The following is a 25,809-nucleotide window of genomic DNA, read 5'->3' as shown; positions in this document are numbered from 1 at the left end:
ACAAACATAGGGCTACACACCTGAATCTACTGGTATACTTTTTTTTTATTTAGTACTTTATGTGGTCATTACATTAATCTGGGGAGAACTTTGTAGATCCCCCCAAAGAGCACAAACCTCTCAGATGCACCACATTTGAAGCAGTTCTAGAGAAGGGAAAGGCCATCTACTCAAGGCAGGATCAGCCTGAAGCTTCCAACAAAGTGAGTGGCCATCTACTCAAGGCATCTACACAAGGGCCATCTACTCAAGTAAGGGCCATCTACTCAAGGCAGAAGCTTCCCCAACAAAGTGAGTGGCCATCTACTCAAGGCATCTACACAAGGGCCATCTACTCAAGGAAGGGCCATCTACTCAAGGCAGAAGCTTCCCCAACAAAGTGAGTGGCCATCTACTCAAGACATCTACACAAGGGCCATCTACTCAAGTAAGGGCCATCTACTCAAGGCAGAAGCTTCCCCAACAAAGTGAGTGGCCATCTACTCAAGGCATCTACACAAGGGCCACCTACTCAAGGAAGGGCCATCTACTCAAGAAGCTTCCCCAACAAAGTGAGTGCTCTGCATTTTGCAGGGGTTTGGACGAGATGGCCCAGGAGATCCGTTCCAACTCTATTATTCTATGATGATTTTATGAAATGTTTTTCCAGTCACTGCTTGAAGACTGTCAAGGAGGGGAAGCTCACCACTTCCCCAGGCGGTTGATCCCACTGCAGAACTACTCCTACTGTAGAAAGAAAGGCTTCCAAAGATTCTGGTCAGTACTTTTCCACTCATAATTTAAATCCGTTATTGCAAGTCCTAACCTCTGCTGCCATCAGGAAGGGCTCCCTGACCACCTCTAAGCGAGAGCGTTTTAAACCATTAAGGAAAGCCATCTCGACCTCCTCTTCTCCACACGGAACAGGCCCAAGGTCCTCAGCCTTTCCTCCCAGGGCTTGGTCTCCATCTCTGTTGCTCTCTTTGGTACCTGCTCCAGTCCGTCCACACAAAAGCCGAGGAAGATTGTGCATTGAAAAGAATTAGAAAAAAAAATGTGGACCACAGCAATTCAGACACAACTCATGAATACAGCCTTTTTCAACCTTTTGACCCTGGAGGAGCTCCTGAAATAGTTTCTCAGGCTTTGGAAAGCCCCGGAAGTGGTGTCACCTGGCCACGCCTCTCTGCCACCCCCAGAAATGACATGTCACCCAAAGTGACATTGGTGCTCATGTTAAGAGGCAGGCTGGAGGAAGACTGGGGGGGGGGGCGAGACAGGAGGGGGTTTAAATTGGAGAAGGCGTCCAGGCTCCGCCCCCTCCCAGGCAAAGGCTCCATGGGAGAACTCACGCTCCGGAGGAGGGGAGGGGGAGCAGAGGAAGTGGCTGATTCCCCAGCTTGTGGCTTTAGTCCATTAAGGCAGGAAGGGAAAGGCCGTCGGCCCCCTCAGGAGTTCCTGTGGACCCCTGGTTGGGAATCCCTGCATGAATAGGAGGAAATTTGCTGCATGAACCCCCTGTTTTTCTTTACTCGAAACTGGGCTGACAACTAATAAGATCCGATTTAGAATGGTCATGTGAAAATCTTCACAATCTTTTTCCCCACCCTCAAGCTGTTGATTTGCTTTTCTTTCCCGGCTGGCTTTTCTGATGTTTTCGACCCTAAGGGGAAGGGCATTCGGCCTTCAAAGGATGCCCTGGAAGTAAAAGAAAAGACAAGAGAAAATTAGCAAGGGACGTACATGTAGGTGAGCCTCCAGCAGTCCATTTCTGATCAACCAGACTCTGTAGTGTTGCTGATGAGAGGAGCTGATGAGATATTCCTTGCACACTGAAATGCGGCACTAAAGAGGAGGTGGGGCTTCCTGTTTTATCCTAAAAGCAACCCTGAGCTGCCTCTTCATAATATCTCTTACCTTAGAAAACCCTTTCCTTTGCTGCACATGTTCAACAATGCAAGGTTTTGGTGGCTCAGCTCAGTTCCCCCTGTTCCTTTTGGATTTTGAAATGAGCTGAAATCGGGAACAAAGTTTAGAGGGGTGAACCCCAAACACTTCAGGCATCAAAAGTGGTTAAGCCCCACCTTAACAGTGTCTGCAACAGCTCCCTTTTATGTTCTCCCATGCCAAGGACTGCTGCGCATGGCAATGCACAGGCTTCCTCGGGAGGTGGTGGGTTCTCCATCTTTGGAGATTTTTAAACAGAGGCTGGATAGCTATCTGATGGAGAGGCTGATTCTGTGAAGGTTCAAGGGGGTGGCAGGTGACAGTGGATGAGCGATAGGGTGGTGGTTGTCCTGCATGGTGCAGGGGGTTGGACTAGATGACCCAGGAGATCCCTTCCAACTCTATGGTTCTATGATTCTAATGCGGGAAAATAAAACATTGTATATAGTTCCGGTATAGCATTGTTGCCAAACGTTGTTCTCAACCAACTGGGTTGCAATGTATCCCTGTGTGTTAAGTAAGTAGACATACCACTCTCCAGGTCTCTGTAACACACACAGAATCACAGAGTTGGAAGGGACCTCCAGGGTCATCTAGTCAATCCCCTGCACCATGCCAGAAGTCACAACTACCTGCTTACCCACAGTGACCCCACATTCATGCCCAAATGATCCCCCCCCCCAAAAATCTCCCGAATACACAATGTGGTGAACATATCTCACCTGAACGGGATCTTTGCTTTCGTTTGCCTTCCATGTGGACCTTCTGGTGACCCACAACATGGGAGCGCTGAGAAAAACACTTTCCACACTTAGGGCATTTATAAGGTTTCTCTCCGGTGTGAACTCTATGGTGATCCACAAGGTGGGACCTTTGCCCAAAACCCTTCCCACACTCCAAGCATTTGTAAGGTTTCTCTCCAGTGTGGACTCGTTGATGGCTAACGAGGAGAGATTTAAGAGCAAAACTTTTCCCACATTCTGAACACGGACACTTTTTATCTCCTGTGTGGATTGTCTGGTGAATCACAAGGTGGGGCCGTTGAGCAAAGCTTTTCCCACAGTCCAGACACTGGTAAGGTTTTTCTCCTGTGTGGACTCTCCTGTGAATCACTAGTTTTGGGTGTTGAGCAAAGCACTTCCCACACTCCAAGCATTTATAGGGTTTCTCCCCCGTGTGGACTCTTTGGTGTCCTGAAAAGTTGGACTGGCTAGCAAACGTTTTCCCACACTCCAAGCATTGATAAGGTTTCTCCCCAGTGTGGACTCTTTTGTGCTGCCGAAGGTTTGTCTGTTGAGCAAAGCGTTTCCCACACTGCAGGCACTCATAAGGTTTCTCTCCCGTGTGGGATCTCTGGTGTTTCGCTCCCGTGTGGGATCTCTGGTGTTTCGCAAAGCTGGAGCAACGAGAAAAAGATTTCTTGCACTTGACACACTCATAGGGCTTTTCCCCTGTGTGCACCCTCTGGTGTATCACTAAATGGGTTTGTTGTGTGAAGCATTTGCCACACTGTGGACATTCATATGGCTTCTCCCCTGTGTGGATCCTTTGGTGTGTCATAAAGTCCGAATGCCGAACAAAACATTTCCCACATTCTGAGCATTTGTAAGGTTTCTCCCCTGTGTGGAGCCTGTGATGAACTACAAGATAAGATTTGTAACCAAAACTTTTACCACATTCCAGGCATTTGTAGGGTTTCTCTCCAGTGTGGACTCTCTTATGCACCGAGAAAGCCGAGCGGTATGCAAAACATTTTCCACACTCCATGCATTCGTAGGGTTTTTCTCCAGTGTGAACTCTCTGGTGACTGGCAAGGGTTGAGGAGACAGCAAAACACTTCTCACAGTCCATACATTTGTAAGGTTTCTCTCCTGTGTGAAGTCTCTGATGGTTCTTTAGATGAGCTACATGAGAGAAGCATTTTTCACATTCGGAGCATTTATAAGGTTTTTCTCCAGTGTGGACTCTCTGGTGCAACACTAGGGTAGAGTTGGCACCAAAACATTTCCCGCACTCCAAGCATTTATGGCGTTTCTCCCCCGTATGAGATTTCTGATGAACTGCAAGTAGCAAATGCCGAGAAAAATATTTGCCACACAACAAGCATTTGTAGGGTTTCTCGCCTGTGTGGACCAGATGGTGGCATGTCAGGTGGCCTTGCTGAGCAAAACATTTCCCGCATTCCAAGCATTTGTAGGGCTTCTCTCCGGTGTGCGTTCTCTGGTGGTTTGAGAGGTGAGTTTGGGAAGAGAAACCTTTCCCACACACTGAGCATTTGTAGGGTTTTTCTCCTGTGTGGATTCGTTGGTGGCTCTTTAGGGACGACTGGCAAGCAAATGATTTCTCACATCTCAGGCATTGGTAGGGCTTCCCGTCATTTTCAGTTGCCCGAAGGCACACAGGGTGACTCCCCAAATCATCTGCTGAGATAAAAAGACAGAAGCTTTTTCCCCCCTTGGAATGGAAAGAACTTTGCAAAATGGGAGTAACTAAAAAATGGAAATAAAGAATCCTTCAATTCACTGAGGCAGAAGGGATGTATTACCACATGTAATTATCTTAAAAAAGGGGTAGTCAAACTGTGCCCCCCCAAGATGTCCATGGACTACAATTCCCAGGAGCCCCTGTCAGCGTTCGCTGGCAGGGGCTCATGGGAATTGTAGTCCATGGACATCTGGAGGGCTGCAGTTTGACTACCCCTGCCTTAAAACAACAGAGCTCCCATGAACGTACAGGCTATGCTTTTTACTCTTGTAGCATCTCATCTGTGGGGCTCCCTGCGCAAGTCCACACAGCCAACATGAATGTGTGTGGTTAACCTCCAAAGATGTTCAAAGGGTGTTATCCCACCTGGCTATGGGGTTTGTGTAAATACTGCAATGGAGTGGGTGTGGTGAAATTATTCATTTTTTTCACTTATTCAATTTCCTCCGTGGAGCTCAAGGTCTATCACCAATTTTTTTGGGGTGGGGTGGGGTCACCTGAGCTGCTGCCGGAGGTCTCTGTTTCACCCCTCACCTGAGCTGCTGCTGGAGGTCTCTGTTTCATTGACACGCAGGGAATCTGGCACCCATGGATCTTCCCCTCGCTCCAGCTGGGAGATGAGATTCGGCTTGGAGACAGAATGTCCTTCACAAGGAACAAAGAGACTAGGTCAGCATGAACTTGCTATTTGGAGAATACACACAATTGCTCGTTGATGTACCATGCTAAAAGATAACAAGGGTTTCCCTTCGACTAAGAGAGGTGTCTTCTGATGGAGGAAGGACAGGAAATCTAGCTGAAGATCCATCCCGTAGCAGAAAGGACCTTCTCACCACTGGAGGAGAATGGGGATTGTGTTCCAACATAAAGGACAACAGGAAATCTAGCTGAAGATTCATGATGTAGTGGAAAGTGGGGATTGTGTCCCATCGTAAAAGACTGGGAAAGACACCAACAGACACCAAGGCCCTTCCAGGTCTTTCTGCTTCTACTAGATGAGGAACCAAGTGGCTTACCCAAGGAGGACACATTCCCATAATTCTCCATCATGACTTCTTTGTACAAGGCCCGTTGATCTGGATCCAGCAGGGGTCCCTGTGTCTCCGTGAAATACACGGCCACATCCTCAAAGGTCACCTGTCTCTGCGACAAGAAGAAACTGTCAGCCTCAGCTACCCAAAAGCCACCTCACCTGTTCGGTCCCAAGCAGCCATTGAGAGCTGGAGCCGGAGCCCTCAAAATGGAATCTTCCTTTTAGAAAATGGGTTATGTTTCCTCTTCCCTCAGAGTCCCAAGCAGAAGAGCTTCCATGGGACTCTTGTTTTCAAGTCCCTGGAGATCATGGGCAGGCCCTATCTGTTTGAGTGGAAGGGAAAAAGCAGAAGTGGACCTTTTAGCATTGGGAATATTTCCTACCTGAACTGGATCCTTGGAAGTCATTTTTTCTTCCACTGGAAGGTGCGACGCAGGACAAGAGACGGACGTCACTCTGTCAGAAAAATATACAAAAGGAATGTTTGAGAGAGCCTCATTGTGCCTTCATGGTGGAATATCTCAAGAGAATATGGTAGGAAATTGGGGATCTGAAAATTGTCAGAAAATCTGTCAGAAAAAGAGAGCGGAGAATCTGTACATGATGGTTCTGAAGATATAAAAGCGGGATTGTGGGCCAAGCAGTACAGGAACATCTCTCAAGTTGCTTTCAAAATCTCTCATTTCAAACCAGGAGGAACTACTGAAAGCGGATCTCAGAAACCCCTGGACATAGACTTATGTCATGCTTAGACCTACTGTTTTAAATGCTCAGGTATTAGGACATAACAGGATAAATAGGACGGCTTAAAAGTGAATACAATCTCAGAAAAAGAAACCTATCCAATATTATATATTATATCCAAGGCTATATAATAAACTTAATACTATCAAAACCAAGAATAGCCTCTCCTTACATATATTTTTTCTTTTCTTATTCCTTTATTTGTTGGGACTTCTACCAGAACGACACCCTGGTAATGTCCATTTTCAATGGAAAACCACTTTCCTCAGTGGGAAGTCCTCCAATTAGTCAATTCTCAAATACAATGGATCTCTTATCCAATAACCTATTTTAAACCAGTAAGAATATACAAACGGCCACCGTTTCGAAGAAGTGTGGGGAGAAACGTGTAAATTTCGACGTGGGGAATGTAGAGTTTCTGCCACACTAGGATGTTGTGAGGATGAAACAAATGAGAACAAGGTACAGTTCTCTGAGCTCCTTCTGAGACTGGCAAGGTAAAGATAAAAGGTAAAGGTAAAGGTATCCCCTGTGCAAGCGCCGAGTCATGTCTGACCCTTGGGGTGACGCCCTCCAGCGTTTTCATGGCAGACTCAATACGGGGTGGTTTGCCAGTGCCTTCCCCAGTCATTACCGTTTACCCCCCAGCAAGCTGGGTACTCATTTTACCGACCTCGGAAGGATGGAAGGCTGAGTCAACCTTGAGCCGGCTGCTGGGATCGAACTCCCAGCCTCATGGGCAGAGCTTTCAGGCGGCTGCCTTACCACTCTGCGCCACAAGAGGCTCTTTTAAGATAAAGATATATAGTCAATAAAAAATAAATTGGGTGGATTATCTGCCTTTTATCCCTGAGGTCCGATTAGATGACCTCTTTTTTCCTGCTTCACGTTTTGATTTCTCTATTTTTATATATTTTCATTTATTAAAAAAAACCCTACAACTGCTGTAAAAAGGGCTAGGCTGCAATTTTGCAATACATTAAAAAAAATCACACACCATATACTACATCATTCCCAATATTTACATATATACAGTCCATAAATCAGTTATTTCCATCTTATTTTAGGAAGCAGTATAATCAATATTATACTGATTATAATCACATGATATATGATTGGGCTCCTTTTTCTTCTAAAATCTTCTCTTGTGCAGCATATATGTAAATTTGCTGACTCCTGACGCCCACAGCAGCCATTTTGTCCCGGGGAACGGGGTCTGTTTCGTCTGGAGGTGCGCTGCAATTCAAGGGGATCCCCAGATCTGGCAACCCTACCTTTGAAATTCTGCATTGTTGCATATTGGATCAGTTTGATTCCTTTTTCCCCTTCTCCATGCATATGAAACCACAGCAGCTGTTACCATCTATATACTGCAAAAGCTCACTGTACATCTTAATATGATCTGGTTCCCTATTTAATAGCATCCATTTTGGACCTAGGACAAATCAAATGTTCAGCAACTCCTCACCAATCACAGTCCCATCTGTCCTTGAAGACTTCTCTCCAACACCCCACACACTTTAAAACCCGACGGAAAGTCCAAAGAGAAGCTGCTTGCTTGCTTTCGAATCGGATTTGCCCAAGTTCGGCTATGATCCAGTTCGATCCGTTTGAAGTCGTGCTTGGAGGTCTGAACTATCTAGCTCCCCCTCCTCCTCCTCTGGCCATCGAGGCAGCCTCGCAACCATGATCAGGAGCGGATCAAACCAAGCAGGCATCATTTGCAAAAGATTAACGCCACCATTGTCAACGCCCCCTACTCCCACGACTATTATTACAAGCAATTGACAAGCTTGGACAAAGGGCCGCCCCGTCTGGATCGGGAAATCGCTAGCGAGCGGGGAGGGGGGGGGGAGGCGTTGGTATGGGGATGCCCCACTCCTGACCCCCCCCCACAGCGGCCATTTTCTGCAGGAGAACGAGGCGTCCTGCGATTCAAGGGGACCCCCAGATCGGCCAACCCTAACAACATTGTTAGATGCATGGCGGCATTTCCCCATAGTAAACACACAGCCGGAATAAGGACCAAGCCCTGCAAGGCCAGCCCCCCAAGCGGCTCCCCCTCACCTTCCTATTCTCCTCCTCCTCCTCCTGCTTCTGCAGGTCGCCCACGAGCTCCTTCCCCCTCGCGGGAGGCTTTTCCCCGGGGGGCCGAGCGGGTCTCCTCCCACAAGCGGGGCTCGGTGCCGGGGACCCGATAGCTCCTCCCGGGAGGGAAGCGGGGCCGGCCTTGCAAGGGGCCGCTGCCCCCCTGGCTCCCAAGGAAGGGCTTTCTCTGCCCAGCCTCCGCGCTGGTTGCGCCTCTGCGCAAGAGAGGCCAGGATTTCCTCCTTAGGTCGAGCGCAGCGGCACCTGCAAGGCCCACAGAGAGCGATCCAAGGCGGGAGCTTTCGAGTGCAGCAGACACGCCGCCTCGGCCAAAACGGGACCGGGACCGTGAGAGCACAGAGAGAAGGAGAACAATAAAATCAGAGTCCTGTGGCACCTTTAAGACCAACAAAGATTTATTCAAGGCGTGAGCTTTCGAGGGCAAGCACTCTTCCTCAGACTGTGAACTGACCCTCATGACAGTGGGAATCTATAAGCAAAAGTTAATCCTGTTACATTAGTCAACTGTGTCACAGCATCCAAATAAAGGCCTTCTGATACTACTTTGCTAAACCAGCCAATGAGACCCCTCGAATTCAGTTGCAGTTCACAAAGGCATATATATATACAGCGAGGAGGAGAGAGGAAATTGGTGGCAGATCAGTAAACGGTGTCATAAAGTTTTAAAGCATGTTAGAGAGAAGTCTTCAAGGAAATATTGGCCTGTGTTTCCTGAGGAGATGGAAAAGATGCTGAACATTAGGGTTGCCCTTAATCCAAAGTGGACACCATTAAATATGGAACCAGATAATGTTATGTACACGGAGTTTTTAAAGTGCCATTAGTAAACGGTGTCATCCACAGTATGCAGTATGGGAATTCTTGGCTAAGACAGGCACTGCACTGCATAATTTGAATACTGTGACACAACTTAGTAACTCGCCCCTGTTTACCTTTTCTTTGTCTCTGTACTCCTGTGGTCCTTGTTCCATTTCGTCTGAGGAAGAGAGCCTGAACCCAAAAGCTCATGCCTTGAATCATCTTTGTTGGTCTTAAAGGGGCTATTGGACTCCGTGTTTGTTGCACTGCTTCAGACCAACACAGCTACACACTCGAATCGCTCTTTATATTTAAGAAGAGCTGGGTTTTTTTTATACCAGTGGCTCCCAACCTTTATTAGGTTGGGGACCGGCAGGGCATCGGGCCGCGCCCGCAGGTTGGGGACCACTGTTTTATACCTCAGTTTCCACTACCCAAGGGAGTCCCAGAGCCCTCCCCATAACAGCCACCCTGTGAGGTAGGTGGGGCTGAGAGATCTCTGAGAGAACTGTCCTGTGAGAACATTTCTAAGAGAACTGCGACTAGCCCAGCTTCACCTAGCTGGCTCCATGTGGAGGAGTAGGGAAACAAACCTGGTTCTCCGGATTACATTCCTCTGTTCTTAACCACACTGGCTCTGAGTTCAGAAATTCCTGGAAATACAGGGAAAGTACTTGGGGAGGAAGGAGCGTTGAACTGGACAGGCTGCTGGCCTGATCTTGCATCACTTCACATATTTATGTTCCCTGGAAACCCACCATAGAGAGAAGGGACAAGATTCTCTAACATCGAGATCATTGTTAGATCTATTGTATTGGTTCCACCCTCTGCTGAATATTATTCTCCCCACCAGGCTGAACTTGGGGGGAAGTCAGGTAACTAAGATCAGAATTGTGACCACCGCCGCTTATATGTTTATGTAATTTGTTGTTGATGTTAATTGGGGTTTTAATGGGGATTTTATTGTGTTTTAACTGTTTATGTTGTAAAACGCCCTGAGACCTATTGGAGAAGGGCGGTCTAAAATAATAATAATAATAATAGTAGTAGTAGTAGTAGTAGTAATAATAATAATTCTGGAAAACTGGAAGGCTCAAATGACATCCTCTCCCCCAGTTACGTGCTCTCAAATCATATCTGGCCTGCGTTTATTGCCATAATAATGTAGGGTTACTGAATGTTCTCCTTTTAGAGAAGTCCTTTTTTTTGGTACCCACACCCTTCTTTGGAATATGTTCTCTTTTTGGGCTAGAAGTTTAGGGATATTTCTGGTTAGGAGCAGTGATCCCGGCTCAAATAGCAGGGGTCTTTCAGATTTGTCACAGGGACCACTCATTGGATGTAGCCTGTTGGGAAATACACCCACCTCTTTGCTTTTTTCAAACAGGGGAACCCTGACCAAAATGGCTACTCTGACAGATTTTGCAGCTTGGGATTTAGGATTTGACCAGACTGATGCTAAAGGCAGTTAGAACCCACACACTCACATAACACTGAAAAATAGTGACACTCACACTTGGTACAAATATATGGCTACACACCTGACTCTATTAGTATAAGTTTTTAAAATTTATTTCGTACTGTCCCACTTTATGGGACATCACATTACAAACTTCACAGATGCACCACATTTGAAGCCCAGAGAATGGAAGGGCCATCTAAAGGCAGGATGGGCCTAAAGCTTCCTTGACCTATCTTTTTCCAACCACTGCTTGAAGACTGTCACGGTGGGGGAGGTCACTGCTTCCCTACGCAGTTGATTTCACTGCTGAACTACTCCAAGATCTGGTCAGTACCTTTCCTCCCATAATTTAAAGCCATTATTGGAAGCCCTGGCCTTTAAATAATTAAGGAAAGCCATCGTGTCCCCTCTTAGCCTCTTCGCCAGACGGATCAGGCCCAAGTTCCTCAGCCTTTCCTCACAGGGCCCGGTCTCCATCTTTGTTGCTCTCCTTGGTACCTGCTCCACTCTGTCCACCCAATACTCCAGGTAGGGCCTGAATCATGCAGTGTACTGTGGAACTAGGACATCTTGTGATTTGGATGTGATGCTTCTATTGATACACCCCAAGGCTGTGTTCGCCTTGTTTACCACTGCATCACACTGTCTTCCGAGATTTAGCTTACAGTCCACCCGTACCCCAAGTTCATGTTCATGTCATCTGCTATCCAAAAGTGTATCCTCCATTCGGTACGCGAGCATCTCATTTTTATTCCCCAGAGGTAGAACTATGCATTATTCCAACAAAACAAAATCAGAGTCCAGTGGCGTCTTTAAGACCGACAAAGATTTATTGAAGGCATGAGTTCAAGCATTAGTCTGAGGAAGAGTGCTTGCACTCGAAAGCTCACGCCTTGAATAAATCTTTGTTGGTCTTAAAGGTGCCCCTGGACTCTGCTTTTGTTTTCTTGTGCTGCTTCAGACCAACACGGCGACCCACTTGAATTCAAGTTCAATCGGAACTTGAATCTATGCATTATTTGTTGTTGATTTGCATCTTGTTCACATCCGCCCACTTTTCCAGTCTGTTTCTATCTCATTGAATTCTCTCTCTTTCTCTCTCTCTGTCAAGTGAATCAATTCCATCTATCGAACCTCCTCGGTTCAGTAGATCCAGTAGGACGGGTGCTCCTGGGCGGCTCCTGACGCGGCTCGTCGGCGGTTTTGGGCTGTGTTCTTTTTTTTTTGTTATCGGTGGCTCCTCAGCATTTTTTTTTTGTTTCAGCGGTGATGAGGGTAGGGAGGCCCCAGCAGCCGCGCTGTGCGCGGCTGCCGGAGGCTCCCAGGCCGGCGGCTTGACTTCGCGCCTCTCGGCGTGTCAGGCCGGCGGCAAAGAAGCAACTGCGAGCCGCGCTGCGCGCGGCTCGCAGTTGCTCGGGGCTGGGAATCAGAGGGACCAAACGGCAGGCGCTTTGCGCCTGCCGATTGGTCCCTCCGATTGTCTGTCCAGAGGAAGGGTCAAATCCGGACCCTTCCTCATCATGGACACATCCCACCTCAGAACGTCTTACCGGTTTATTTAGTCCGTGGCGCCCGTGGCGCCACGGGCGGTGTTAAGATAAGATATACAGCGAGGAGGAGAGAGGAAATTGGTGGCAGATCAGTAAACGGTGTCATAAAGTTTTAAAGCATGTTAGAGAGAAGTATTCAAGGAAATATTGGCCTGTGTTTCCTGAGGAGATGGAAAAGATGCTGAACATTAGAGTTGCCCTAAATCCAAAGTGGACACCATTAAATATGGAACCAGATAATATTAAGATGTACACGGAGTTTTTAAAGTGCCATTAGTAAACGGTGTCATCCACAGTATGAAGTATGGGAATTCTTAGCTAAAATAGGCACCGTGCTGCATAATTTGAATACTGTGACACAACTTAGTAACTTGCCGCTATTTACCTTTTCTTTGTCTCTGTACTCCTGTGGTCCTTGTTCCATTTCGTCTGAGGAAGAGAGCCTGAACCCAAAAGCTCATGCCTTGAATCATCTTTGTTGGTCTTAAAGGGGCTATTGGACTCCGTGTTTATTGCACTGCTTCAGACCAACACTTGAATCACTCTTTATATTTAAGAAGAGCTGGGGGTTTTTTATACCTCAGTTTCCACTACCCAAGGGAGTCCCAGAGCCCTCCCCATAACAGCCACCCTGTGAGGTAGGTGGGGCTGAGAGATCTCTGAGAGAACTGTCCTGTGAGAACATTTCTAAGAGAACTGCGACTAGCCCAGCTTCACCTAGCTGGCTCCATGTGGAGGAGTAGGGAAACAAACCTGGTTCTCCGGATTACATTCCTCTGTTCTTAACCACACTGGCTCTGAGTTCAGAAATTCCTGGAAATACAGGGAAAGTACTTGGGGAGGAAGGAGCGTTGAACTGGACAGGCTGCTGGCCTGATCTTGCATCACTTCACATATTTATGTTCCCTGGAAACCCACCATAGAGAGAAGGGACAAGATTCTCTAACATCGAGATCATTGTTAGATCTATTGTATTGGTTCCACCCTCTGCTGAATATTATTCTCCCCACCAGGCTGAACTTGGGGGGAAGTCAGGTAACTAAGATCAGAATTGTGACCACCGCCGCTTATATGTTTATGTAATTTGTTGTTGATGTTAATTGGGGTTTTTATGGGGATTTTATTGTGTTTTAACTGTTTATGTTGTAAACCACCCTGAGACCTATTGGAGAAGGGCGGTCTAAAATAATAATAATAATAATAATAGTAGTAGTAGTAGTAGTAGTAGTAGTAGTAGTAATAATTCTGGAAAACTGGAAGGCTCAAATGACATCCTCTCCCCCAGTTACGTGCTCTCAAATCATATCTGGCCTGCGTTTATTGCCATAATAATGTAGGGTTACTGAATGTTCTCCTTTTAGAGAAGTCCTTTTTTTTGGTACCCACACCCTTCTTTGGAATATGTTCTCTTTTTGGGCTAGAAGTTTAGGGATATTTCTGGTTAGGAGCAGTGATCCCGGCTCAAATAGCAGGGGTCTTTCAGATTTGTCACAGGGACCACTCATTGGATGTAGCCTGTTGGGAAATACACCCACCTCTTTGCTTTTTTCAAACAGGGGAACCCTGACCAAAATGGCTACTCTGACAGATTTTGCAGCTTGGGATTTAGGATTTGACCAGACTGATGCTAAAGGCAGTTAGAACCCACACACTCACATAACACTGAAAAATAGTGACACTCACACTTGGTACAAATATATGGCTACACACCTGACTCTATTAGTATAAGTTTTTAAAATTTATTTCGTACTGTCCCACTTTATGGGACATCACATTACAAACTTCACAGATGCACCACATTTGAAGCCCAGAGAATGGAAGGGCCATCTAAAGGCAGGATGGGCCTAAAGTTTCCTTGACCTATCTTTTTCCAACCACTGCTTGAAGACTGTCACGGTGGGGGAGGTCACTGCTTCCCTACGCAGTTGATTTCACTGCTGAACTACTCCAAGATCTGGTCAGTACCTTTCCTCCCATAATTTAAAGCCATTATTGGAAGCCCTGGCCTTTAAATAATTAAGGAAAGCCATCGTGTCCCCTCTTAGCCTCTTCGCCAGACGGATCAGGCCCAAGTTCCTCAGCCTTTCCTCACAGGGCCCGGTCTCCATCTTTGTTGCTCTCCTTGGTACCTGCTCCACTCTGTCCACCCAATACTCCAGGTAGGGCCTGAATCATGCAGTGTACTGTGGAACTAGGACATCTTGTGATTTGGATGTGATGCTTCTATTGATACACCCCAAGGCTGTGTTCGCCTTGTTTACCACTGGATCACACTGTCTTCCGAGATTTAGCTTACAGTCCACCCGTACCCCAAGATCATGTTCATGTCATCTGCTATCCAAAAGTGTATCTCCATTCGGTACGCGAGCATCTCATTTTCATTACCCAGAGGTAGAACTATGCATTATTCCAACAAAACAAAATCAGAGTCCAGTGGCGTCTTTAAGACCGACAAAGATTTATTGAAGGCACGAGTTCAAGCATTAGTCTGAGGAAGCGTGCCTGCACTCGAAAGCTCACACCTTGAATAAATCTTTGTTGGTCTTAAAGGTGCCCCTGGACTCTGCTTTTGTTTTCTTTTGCTGCTTCAGACCAACACGATGACCCACTTGAATTCAAGTTCAATGGGAACTTGAATCTATGCATTTTTTGTTGTTGATTTGCATCTTGTTCACATCCGCCCACTTTTCCAGTCTGTTTCTATCTCATTGAATTCTCTCTCTTTCTCTCTCTGTCAAGTGAATCAATTGCATCTATCCAACCTTCTCGGATCAGTGGATCCTGCTCCTTCACAAAGGATAGCTTATGTCAGGGGTGGGCCGTTTTCAAACTGCCTTTTTAGGAACTGGCTGCAAATGGATTTCCCCCTGCCATTTAAGACACACCCGTTTTAGTAACCAGCTGCTAGTGGAAATTATGTACCTTATCATACATCTTGTGATTTGGACATTATGCCTCTACTGATAGACCCCAAAGGCTGCATTCGCCTTTTCTACCTCTGCTATGGTCTTCCTAGTTGCAATATATGGCTGTGAAAGTTGGACCATAAGGAAGGCCGAGCGTCAAAGAATTGAGGCTTTTGAACTCTGGTGCTGGAGAAGACTCTTGCGAGTCCCTTGGACTGCAAGGCGAACAAACCGGTCAGTCCTAGAGGAGATCAGCCCTGACTGCTCCTTAGAAGGCCAGATCCTGAAGATGAAACTCAAATACTTTGGCCACCTCATGAGAAGGAAGGACTCCCTGGAGAAGAGCCTAATGCTGGGATCGATCGAGGGCAAAAGAAGGGGACGACAGAGAATGAGGTGGCTGGATGGAGTCACTGAAGCAGTGGGTGCAAACTTAAATGGACTCCGGGGAATAGTAGAGGACAGGAAGGCCTGGAAGATCATTGTCCATGGGGTCGTGATGGGTTGGATATGACCTCACAACAACACCTCTGCATCACACTGTCTGCCGACATTTAGCTTACTGTCTACCCATGCCCCAAGAACACTGCATCGGGTTAGCATAGCATGGTTGGGCTGCTTTGGAAGGAAACTGCTTTTTTCAATGGAGTCTAGGCACCTCAGCGGTGCTGAGGTGCTATATCAGTTGAGGGAGCAAACAGAGCTCAGCTTTGAATGTAAAAATAAACCAAAGCCGAGGAAGATTGTGCAGTGAAAAGAATGAGAAAAAAATGTGGACCTTTGCAATTCAGAGACAACTCATTAATGCAGCCTTTTTCAACCTTTTAACCATGGAGGAGCTCCTGAAATAATTTCTCAGGCTTTGGCTGGCCACGCCTCCCTGCCACTCCCGGAAATGATATGTCACCAGAAGTGACATCACTGCCCACGTTAACAGGCAGGTTGGAGGAGGACTGAGAAGGGAGAAACAGGAAGGGGTTTAAAGTGGGAGGAGGCATCCAGGCTCCGCCCCCTCCCAGGCAAAGGCTCCATGGGAGAACTCACGCTCCGGAGGAGGGGAGGGGGAGCACAGGAAGTGGCTGATTCCCCAGCTTGTGGCTTTAGTCCATTAAGGCAGGAATGGAAAGGCCACAGACCCCCGCAGGAGCTCCTGTGGATCCCTGAGGGTCCACGGACCCCATTTTTCTTTACTTGAAATTGGGCCAACAACGAATAACATCCGATCTAGAAGGGTCATGTGAAAATCTTCACAATCTTTTCCCCCACCAGCAAGCTGTTCATTAGCTTTTCCTTCCTGGCTGGCTTTTCTGATGTTTTCAACCCTTAGGGGAAGGACGTTCAGTCTTCAAAGGATGCCCTGGAAGTAAAAGAAAAGACAAGAGAAAATTAGCAAGGGACGTACATGTAGGTGAGCCTCCAGCAGTCCATTTCTGATCAACCAGACTTTGTACTGTTGCTGATGGGAGGAGCTGACGAGATATTCCTTGCACACTGAAATGCGGCACTAAAGAGGAGGTGGGGCTTCCTGTTTTATCCTAAAAGCAAACCTGAGCTGCCTCTTCATAATATCTTTTTACCTTAGAAAACCCTTTCCTTTGCTGCACATGTTCAACAATGCAAGGTTTTGGTGGCTCAGCTCAGTTCCCACCGTTCCTTTTGGATTCTATCAACAAAGGAAATGAGCTGGAATCGGGAACAAAGTTTAGAGGGGTGAACCCCAAACACTTCAGACATCAAAAGTGCTTAAGCCCAACCTTAACAGTTTCTGCGACAGCTCCCTTTTATGTTCTCCCATGCCAATGAGCGCTGCGCATGGCAATGCACAGGCTTCCTCGGGAGGTGGTCTCTTCTCCATCTTTGGAGGTTTTTAAACAGAGGCTGGATAGCCATCTGACGGAGAGGCTGATGCTGTGAAGGTTCAAGGGGGCGGCAGGTGACAGTGGATGAGAGATAGGGTTGTGGTTGTCCTGCATGGTGCAGGGGGTTGGGCTAGATGGCCCAGGAAACCCTTTCCAACTCTATGATTCTAATGCGCGAAAATAAAACATTGTATATAGTTCCGGTATAGCATTGTTGCCAAACGTTGTTCTCAACCAACTGGGTTGCAATGTATCCCTGTGTGTTAAGTATGTAGACATACCACTCTCCAGGTCTCTATAACACACATAGAACCATAGAATCACGGAGTAAGAAGGGACTTCAAGGGTCATCTAGTCAATCCCCTGCACAATGCAAAAAATCACAACAGAGACCACACTTCCATGCCCAAATCATCCCCCTCCACTTAAAATGTCCAGAACACACAATGTGGTGAACATATCTCACCTGAACGGGATCTTTGCTTTCGTTTGCCTTCCATGTGGACCTTCTGGTGACCCGCAACATGGGAGCGCTGAGAAAAACACTTTCCACACTTAGGGCATTTATAAGGTTTCTCTCCGGTGTGAACTCTACGGTGAGTCTCAAGGTGGGACCTTTGCCCAAAACCCTTCCCACACTCCAAGCATTTGTAAGGTTTCTCTCCAGTGTGGACTCGTTGATGGCTAACGAGGAGAGATTTAAGAGCAAAACTTTTCCCACATTCTGAACACGGACACTTTTTATCTCCTGTGTGGATTGTCTGGTGAATCACAAGGTGGGGCCGTTGAGCAAAGCTTTTCCCACAGTCCAGACACTGGTAAGGTTTTTCTCCTGTGTGGACTCTCCGGTGAATCACTAGTTTTGGGTGTTGAGCAAAGCACTTCCCACACTCCAAGCATTTATAGGGTTTCTCCCCCGTGTGGACTCTTTGGTGTCCTGAAAAGTTGGACTGGCTAGCAAACGTTTTCCCACACTCCAAGCATTGATAAGGTTTCTCCCCAGTGTGGACTCTTTTGTGCTGCCGAAGGTTTGTCTGTTGAGCAAAGCGTTTCCCACACTGCAGGCACTCATAAGGTTTCTCTCCCGTGTGGGATCTCTGGTGTTTCGCTCCCGTGTGGAATCTCTGGTGTTTCGCAAAGCTGGAGCAACGAGAAAAAGATTTCTTGCACTTGACACACTCATAGGGCTTTTCCCCTGTGTGCACCCTCTGGTGTATCACTAAATGGGTTTGTTGTGTGAAGCATTTGCCACACTGTGGACATTCATATGGCTTCTCCCCTGTGTGGATCCTTTGGTGTGTCACAAAGTCCGAATGCCGAACAAAACATTTCCCACATTCTGAGCATTCGTAAGGTTTCTCCCCTGTGTGGAGCCTGTGATGAACTACAAGATAAGATTTGTAACCAAAACTTTTACCACATTCCAGGCATTTGTAGGGTTTCTCTCCAGTGTGGACTCTCTGATGGATCATAAGATCTGGACGATGAGTAAAACACTTACTACAGTCTGAACATTTATAAGGTTTCTCTCCCGTGTGGATTTTCTGGTGCTTCATACAAGCTGAACGTTATCAAAACGCTTCCCACACACTGTGCATTCATATGGTTTCTCTCCTGTGTGAACTCTTCCGTGAATCACAAGGGTAGACTTGTCGGCAAAGCATTTCCCATTTCCCACTGTGCATTTATAGCTTCTTTCCCCTGTGTGGGTTTTTCGATGTTTCGCAAGATGGGATTGGCGACCGAAGCACTTCCCGCACTCTGAACATTTATAGGGTTTCTCTCCAGTGTGGATTCTCTTATGCACCGAGAAAGCAGAGCGGTATGCAAAACATTTTCCACACTCCATGCATTCGTAGGGTTTTTCTCCAGTGTGAACTCTCTGGTGACTGGCAAGGGTTGAGGAGTCAGCAAAACACTTCTCACAGTCCATACATTTGTAAGGTTTCTCTCCTGTGTGAAGTCTCTGATGGTTCATTAAATGAGCTTGTTGAGAGAAGCATTTTCCACACTCAGAGCATTTATAAGGTTTTTCTCCAGTGTGAACTCTTCCGTGAGTCACAAGGGTAGACTTGTCGGCAAAGCATTTCCCACACACTGTGCATTTATAGCTTCTTTCCCCTGTGTGGGTTTTTCGATGTTTCGCAAGATGGGATTGGCGACCGAAGCACTTCCCGCACTCTGAACATTTATAGGGTTTCTCTCCAGTGTGGATTCTCTTATGCACCGAGAAAGCAGAGCGGTATGCAAAACATTTTCCACACTCCATGCATTCGTAGGGTTTTTCTCCAGTGTGAACTCTCTGGTGCTTTGCAAGGGTTGAGGAGTCAGCAAAACACTTCTCACAGTCCATACATTTGTAAGGTTTCTCTCCTGTGTGAAGTCTCTGATGGTTCATTAAATAAGCTTGTTGAGAGAAGCATTTTCCACACTCAAAGCATTTATAAGGTTTTTCTCCAGTGTGGATTCTCTGGTGATTTGTGAGGTACGATGGGCACGCAAAACGCTTACTGCAGTTCAAGCACTGATAGGGTTTCTCTCCTTCGTGCACGGTCTGGTGTTTCACCAACCCTAAATGGTGAGCAAAGCATTTCCCACACTCCAGACATTTATAGCACTTCACTCCAGTGTGGATTTCTTCATGGCTCATGAGGTCCAGTTGTTGAGAAAACTGCTTCCCGTATTCCAGACATTTATAAGATTTCTCCCCTGCGTGGTTCTCCCCCTTCAGTTTATGTTCCTTGTGGCTTTGGGGATGCCTGGCAAGATTCAGTTTTTGAATAAAACACTTCTCACGCACATGACATGTGTTTTGCCTCTCAAACTCACTTCCTGGATAAAAGGCAAACAGATAAGAAACACTGAAACACAGGACAAACATTTGCACATGGGCAGGCATTTCTAGTTAGTTTTGGACTTTCTTTCACACTATACCTTTTTTGTACCACTAGATGTACAGAAACATACGTGTATATATATATATATACGTGTATATATATATATATATATATACGTGTATATATATACGTGTATATATATACGTGTGTGTATGTATGTGTGTGTGTGTATATATATATATATATATATATATATATATATATATATATATATACACACATGTATATATATACGTGTATATATACATGTATATGTGTGTGTATATATATATATATATATATATATATATATATATATATATGTGTGTGTGTGTGTGTGTGTGTGTATATAAACATACGTGTATATATATACGTGTGTGTATGTATGTATGTATGTATATATATATATATAAACATACAGTATATATATTTTGCACCATAGAACCATTCAGCAGTATCAGATATGCAATACTTGGTGGAAAACTGCTGTGACACCAACATATTTATTTGGAAATGTGAGTGATCACCTCTCCAAAGGCCTGCTTCAGATGTCCTACAACTCAAGGCAGACCATTACAATGGTCATTAAAAACCCAAACAATCCTGGCCATTAAAACAACGAACATCCTAAAGTATTATGGAGAAAATAGTGCTCAGGGCAGAAGACCAAAAAAAACAGCTAAGAAGTAACATACTGAGGCAAACGGGGAGAACTTGGTTACCTCAGAAATTCACTGATTGAGAGGTGGGGATATACTTTTTTACAAATATTAATAAAATATCAGATGCAGGAGCCATCTGGAGGGCCTCAGGGATGCTGCCTAGCAACCGGTAAACAGGAGGCTTAGCTGGTTCCTTCCCGGGAGACGTAAAGGCCTGTCAGGTGGACCCAAGGCCTGTCAGGCAGACCCCGAGGAGAGTGAGCAAGGGTTGCCCTTATGGAGGGGACACACAGAAGAATCTTTTTTAGCGGCACTTACATCTTCACCCCACATCAGGAATACCTCTGCTCGAGACATGTTCACTTAGGCATATTCAAGGGGAGCAGGTAGTTATTCCAGGAATCTTCGGATCATCACCTGGGCCCATTTGAACCATTTCACCTTTAGAGAATGAAATGTCTAGCTTCATTTTCTAGAGAGTCAGCTTGGTGTAGTGGTTAGGAGTGTGGACTTCTAATCTGGCAAGGTGGGTTTGATTCTGCGCTCCCCCACATGCAACCAGCTGGGTGACCTTGGGCTCGCCACGGCACTGATAAAACTGTTCTAACTGAGCAGCAATCTCAGGGCTCTCTCAGCATCATCTCCCTCACAGGGTGTCTGTTGTGGGGAGAAGAAAGGGAAGGCGAATGTAAGCCATTTTGAGACTCCTTTGGGTAGAGAAAAGTGGCATATAAGAACCAACTCTTCTTCTTCATCATCCTTATAGATCATGACTGTATTCCAAATGAGTTCCATGTTCTGCAAGAACAGTAGGAACTTGGATGGGTCCACCCCAAAACCCCTTTACCTGAGCCGGTGTGGGCAAGTTTAGTTTCTTCTGAGTCTTCCGAATCCAGCACCCACGGCTCATCTCCATTTTCCAGCTGGGCAATGAGCTCCGGCTTGGGATCCAGAAATCCTGCTTGGAAGAGAAATGTAGAAGAGCACAACATTTGCATTGTTTTTTATTTCTTTGAGGACTTTTATTCTTGCATGTTGTGCTTTTATCTCCCAGTGACTGGGTTGCAGGACAAAAAGAGTAGCACACAGATCTGTAAGACACGGTAGTTGAAGAAAGCATACCTGCACACAAAAAGTGATACCCCAAATGATACTTGCGGGTCTTGAAGGTGCCTCTGGAGTCCAACTTCGTTCCACAAGTGGAACAATCACTCAGGAACAATTGTGTAAGTCAACCTCTGGCTTTACAAAGCAGGCCTGATAAAGCAGGCAATCAAAGAGATATTTTTGGTGGTTACCCCTCATCTTCCGCCAAGTGTTTGGTTACGGCCAGGTTGAGATCCTGGGGTTAAGATCGGGTCTCCCCCCCTACCCCAGTTTTCTCAGGCCGGGTACTAGGACTGGGCCCCGATGTTGGTCATCATCCCTGGTTATTTTATCACCAGTCTTGATCGGGACCCAAACTGGTGTTATAGGGGCTTTGAAGCGTCAAGTGAAGTTATATATTATATTGTTCCTGCCTTGTTGGCTGTTGATAGGGAATTTTTGAGGACTAAGGGGGTTTGGATTTTATGATGTTTTTAGGATTATGTTGGATTTTATGAGATGAACACAGTTTGGAGACCTTCTTCAAAACCATACTATAATATGACCCGGGTCAAGAAAATGACCTTCTCAGAGACTCATTCAGAGACGATGTTCCAAGCGGAGAAAGGATTTCAAAATAGGCCTCGGGCTAATCATGACTCTAGCATTACCAGAGGGATTTCCTGGGAGAATAAAATGATATCTGTTCCACTTAATATTTATGGGAAGGGCATGGAGGAGGAGCTGGTCTCATGGCTTAAATGCCACTCAGCGCTTAACACCCACTCAGGGCGGCTGTCCCGCCTTAATTGCCTCCTCCTCCAACCAGCTTGCCTGTCTGTCCGGCGGCCAGCCAATCGCCTCCTGTCCCCCACTCCTGACTTCAGTTAAAGGATCTCTGCAGGATTTGGGGGAGATTTTTCTTAGCTTTAGACTCCGGGCAGCTTCTGCCTATCAGAGTGGACAGTACTGAGCAAGATGGGCCGACAGCCGGACTCATAGGTTTGTATCTGCAGACCTGTGCATAAAGCAAGCAAGAAATCTATGTAAACAGAGAAGACGATCCTAATTGGAAAATGTGAAGGACAGTGGAAGGCAACATTTCCCATCCCCTCTCAAAATGAAGAACCAGGATCCTTACCCAATGAAACCACGTTGTCATAATTTTCTACCATGACATTCCTATACAAGGTTGTTTGGCTTGGATTTAGTAGAGATGCCTGCCCAGCCGTGAAATACACAGCCACATCTTCAAAAGTCACCGGCCTCTGCAAAGATAAGGAACATTCATTCTATATCTATAATTCCCCACAAAATGCCTCAGAGCTGATCTAGACAGAAGGAACAATTGACTTTTATGCTCCACTTTTCACTACCCGAAGGAGTCTCAAAGCGGCTTACGATCCATTTCCCTTCCTCTCCCCACAACAGGCATCTTGTGAGGTAGGTGGGGCTGAGAAAGCTCTGACAGGACTACTCTGAGAGAACAGCACTATCAGGTCTGTGAGGAGCCCAAGGTTACCCAGCTGGACGCATGTGGAGGAAGAGGAGGGGGGGGGAATAAAAGCTGGCTCTCCAGCTGAGATGCTGCTGGTCTTAACCGCTATCCCATGCTGGCTCCCCATGTACCACCTGACCTGGAAGGTGTTTGATTGCTACTTATGGTTAGAACATGCTTTGGAAGTGGTACAAACTTTCCGTTTTAACCTACATGGATTAGAAGAACTAGATGTATTTCGTTTTATTTGAAATGGGTCATAGTACTTTTCAGAACAGAAGCACAAGTTTAATTGCAAAGACCACCAGATACGCTGATATTAGAGATCCAAGTGAAAGAGGCAACAGTGATTAAAACTAAGGGGGTCTTCTGGATACATAAAAAACTGTCTTTGAGTTTTACAAATTGAAAAGCAGCTCGGGCAGATCTCTGCTGGTAGAATTCTTATCAAGTCAGACTGGAGATACTTGGGGGAGGGGGGGCTTTTAAAAAAGCTTCCCACATTAAAAAGCTTCCTGCATGCAGCTAGCTAGCTTATCAGGACAAGAAAGTTTCTGTTTAGTTCTTTTCCCCGATGTGCTGATTTACCATCTGCAGGGAATGCTAAAAACAGGACCCTCCAGCTGCCCTCTGAAATAGTACTTAGAATGCTGCTTCTTGAGTCTACCTGGTCTGGCCCTTCAAAAAACATTATTTTAAAAGGGTCCAGAAGAAAGAACCAGGTGCCGTCTTTTTGTGTTTGTCCCTCTTCATCACATCTTGGTCTTACACCCTCTCACCGGACACCCCAGCCGCCATCTCCTACCTGCATGGTCTCCTCTGATGTAATCATTTCACGTCTCCTTAGAAGAGGGGGGCAATCCAGATTGACAGACCGACATCGTTCTGCACTCTGTGATAGCAAGAAAATCAAAAGGTTGTGGTGGGTGGGAGGACGCCTTTATCCAATATCCCATTCTCAAGGACCGGTCTTTGTGGCAAATGACACAAGGAGGAACAGAAGAAGCAATGCAGCAGGAGCATCGACCCCCCATCAAATTCTCTGTCCCCCAAATGTTAGGTGACAAGTCTTTGGGAAGCACAGCTAGGCCCTTTAAGCCAGAGAGGGTGCATAGGAACGCACCTAGCAAGGTGGGCTCCATCTTTCCTCGCAGGGCTTGGTCCCCGGGCCTGGATCACCCCTATCCAGGGGTAGTCAAACTGCGGCCCTCCAGATGTCCATGGACTACAATTCCCAGGAGCCCCTGCCAGGCAGGGACATCTGGAGGGCTGCAGCTTGACTACCCCTGCCCCTACCTCTCGCCTCTGCTCCCTCTCCATTTTGCCGCCTCCTTTTGGAAGCGAGGCCTCCAGAACTGCGGCAGGGAATCTCAGCAAGGACAGACAGATCCAAAGGGCAGCCTCCACCCTCTCCTTTCCGCAAACGGGTCAAGCCGATGCCCACCTGCCAGGTCGCGGGAAAGACACCCCACCTCCACCTCCTCCTCCTCCAGCTGTGGCTTCGCGCAGCTCACCAGCTTTTGCAAGGTGGGCTTCAGCAGCTCCCCCGGCGCGGGTGCAATCCTGCCCGCCCCGTCCGCTCGCCTACGGACGCGCTGGAGCCCAGGCACCACCCGCACCCCTCTTTCCGTCCATTTCCCAAGAGCGCGAGGAGAGGATCTGGGAACGGCAGTGGCTTGACCGGGCAAGCGGCAGAGGATTCTGGGAAGCGTAGTTCCCTCTTGTCCTCCGCGTTGCAACGGGGTAGTACGGAGACGAGGGGCTTTTGGGGGGTGGGCGGCCTGCGCGGCACGGCCTTCCCTTCATATACTTAGCCGAAAGTGGCAAAAGAAAGCAGAAGCCCGATAGCCACGCTGGAGGCTCGGCAGAAGTGATCCCTGTGTCAGTTTTCGGGGGTTGATGAACATTTATGGTAGTCCCGGAAGTATCACAGGGGTTGTGTTTTATGCTTCTGCAGTTTTCATCCAGGGAATGCATGACTTTTGACGAAATAGTATAACCCTGGTGCTGGGGAAGACTCTTGCGAGTCCCTTGGACTGCAAGGCGAACAAACCGGTCAGTCCTAGAGGAGATCAACCCTGACTGCTCCTTAGAAGGCCAGATCCTGAAGGTGAAACTCAAATACTTTGGCCACCTCATGAGAAGGAAGGACTCCCTGGAGAAGAGCCTAATGCTGGGAGCGATCGAGGGAAAAAGAAGAAGGGGACGACAGAGAATGAGGTGGCTGGATGGAGTCACTGAAGCAGTAGGTGCAAACTTAAATGGACTCCGGGGAATGGTAGAGGACAGGAAGGCCTGGAGGATCATTGTCCATGGGGTCGCTATGGGTCGGACACGACTTCGCACCTAACAACAACAACAACAAAATAATTTTGGGACCCCTCCGCCCGTGAAATGTAAAAAAAGCCGCATATACTAGGGGGAGGTTAAAGGCCAGTTTGGAATAACAATAGGGCTTGACAGGCCTTTTAGTTTTAAATTGTGCATTACCTGCCTTACCTGTTGATGCTTCTGATTTATTAAAATGTCTTTTCATATCCAGGGCTGTTACCTAGGCATTGTTCTTGCTCCAGTCTGGTTGCTCCTGCCAGAATCATCTTGGGTTTAATGGTAAAAAAATATTGCAGGTAATACTGGGATTTTGATTTGTAGCAATATCTTAACTGGAGGAAAAAGTGTGAGGAAATAACCTGAACAATTTACATTTATCACCCAGTCAGAATTTGTTCAGCTTGGACCCATTATGCACGGGGGTTTTAGCGCACATTCGGGGTGGAATGGCGGCGACTAAAATCACGGATAACGCACGGAGCCGA

General features: G+C 46.8%; 1 protein-coding gene across 1 annotated transcript; it reads right to left on the bottom strand.

Annotated features, from left to right (window-relative positions):
- Positions 1-1,034: 1,034 nt before the first annotated feature.
- On the bottom strand, positions 1,035-24,615 carry LOC143834432 (uncharacterized). The gene is given in 9 exon segments (XM_077331267.1): positions 1,035-1,677; positions 1,897-1,992; positions 2,649-4,251; positions 17,396-18,441; positions 18,444-19,703; positions 21,257-21,370; positions 22,637-22,763; positions 23,799-23,885; positions 24,438-24,615. Coding segments are annotated over 7 exon segments (4,218 nt in total). The 5' UTR covers positions 23,826-23,885; positions 24,438-24,615; the 3' UTR covers positions 1,035-1,677; positions 1,897-1,951.
- Positions 24,616-25,809: the final 1,194 nt, after the last annotated feature.

Source organism: Paroedura picta, chromosome 3, assembly GCF_049243985.1.
Source record: "Paroedura picta isolate Pp20150507F chromosome 3, Ppicta_v3.0, whole genome shotgun sequence".
NCBI classification, from domain to species: domain Eukaryota; kingdom Metazoa; phylum Chordata; class Lepidosauria; order Squamata; family Gekkonidae; genus Paroedura; species Paroedura picta.
Note: the sequence above shows the minus strand (reverse complement) of the source record. Positions and strands in the feature narration are given on the sequence as shown.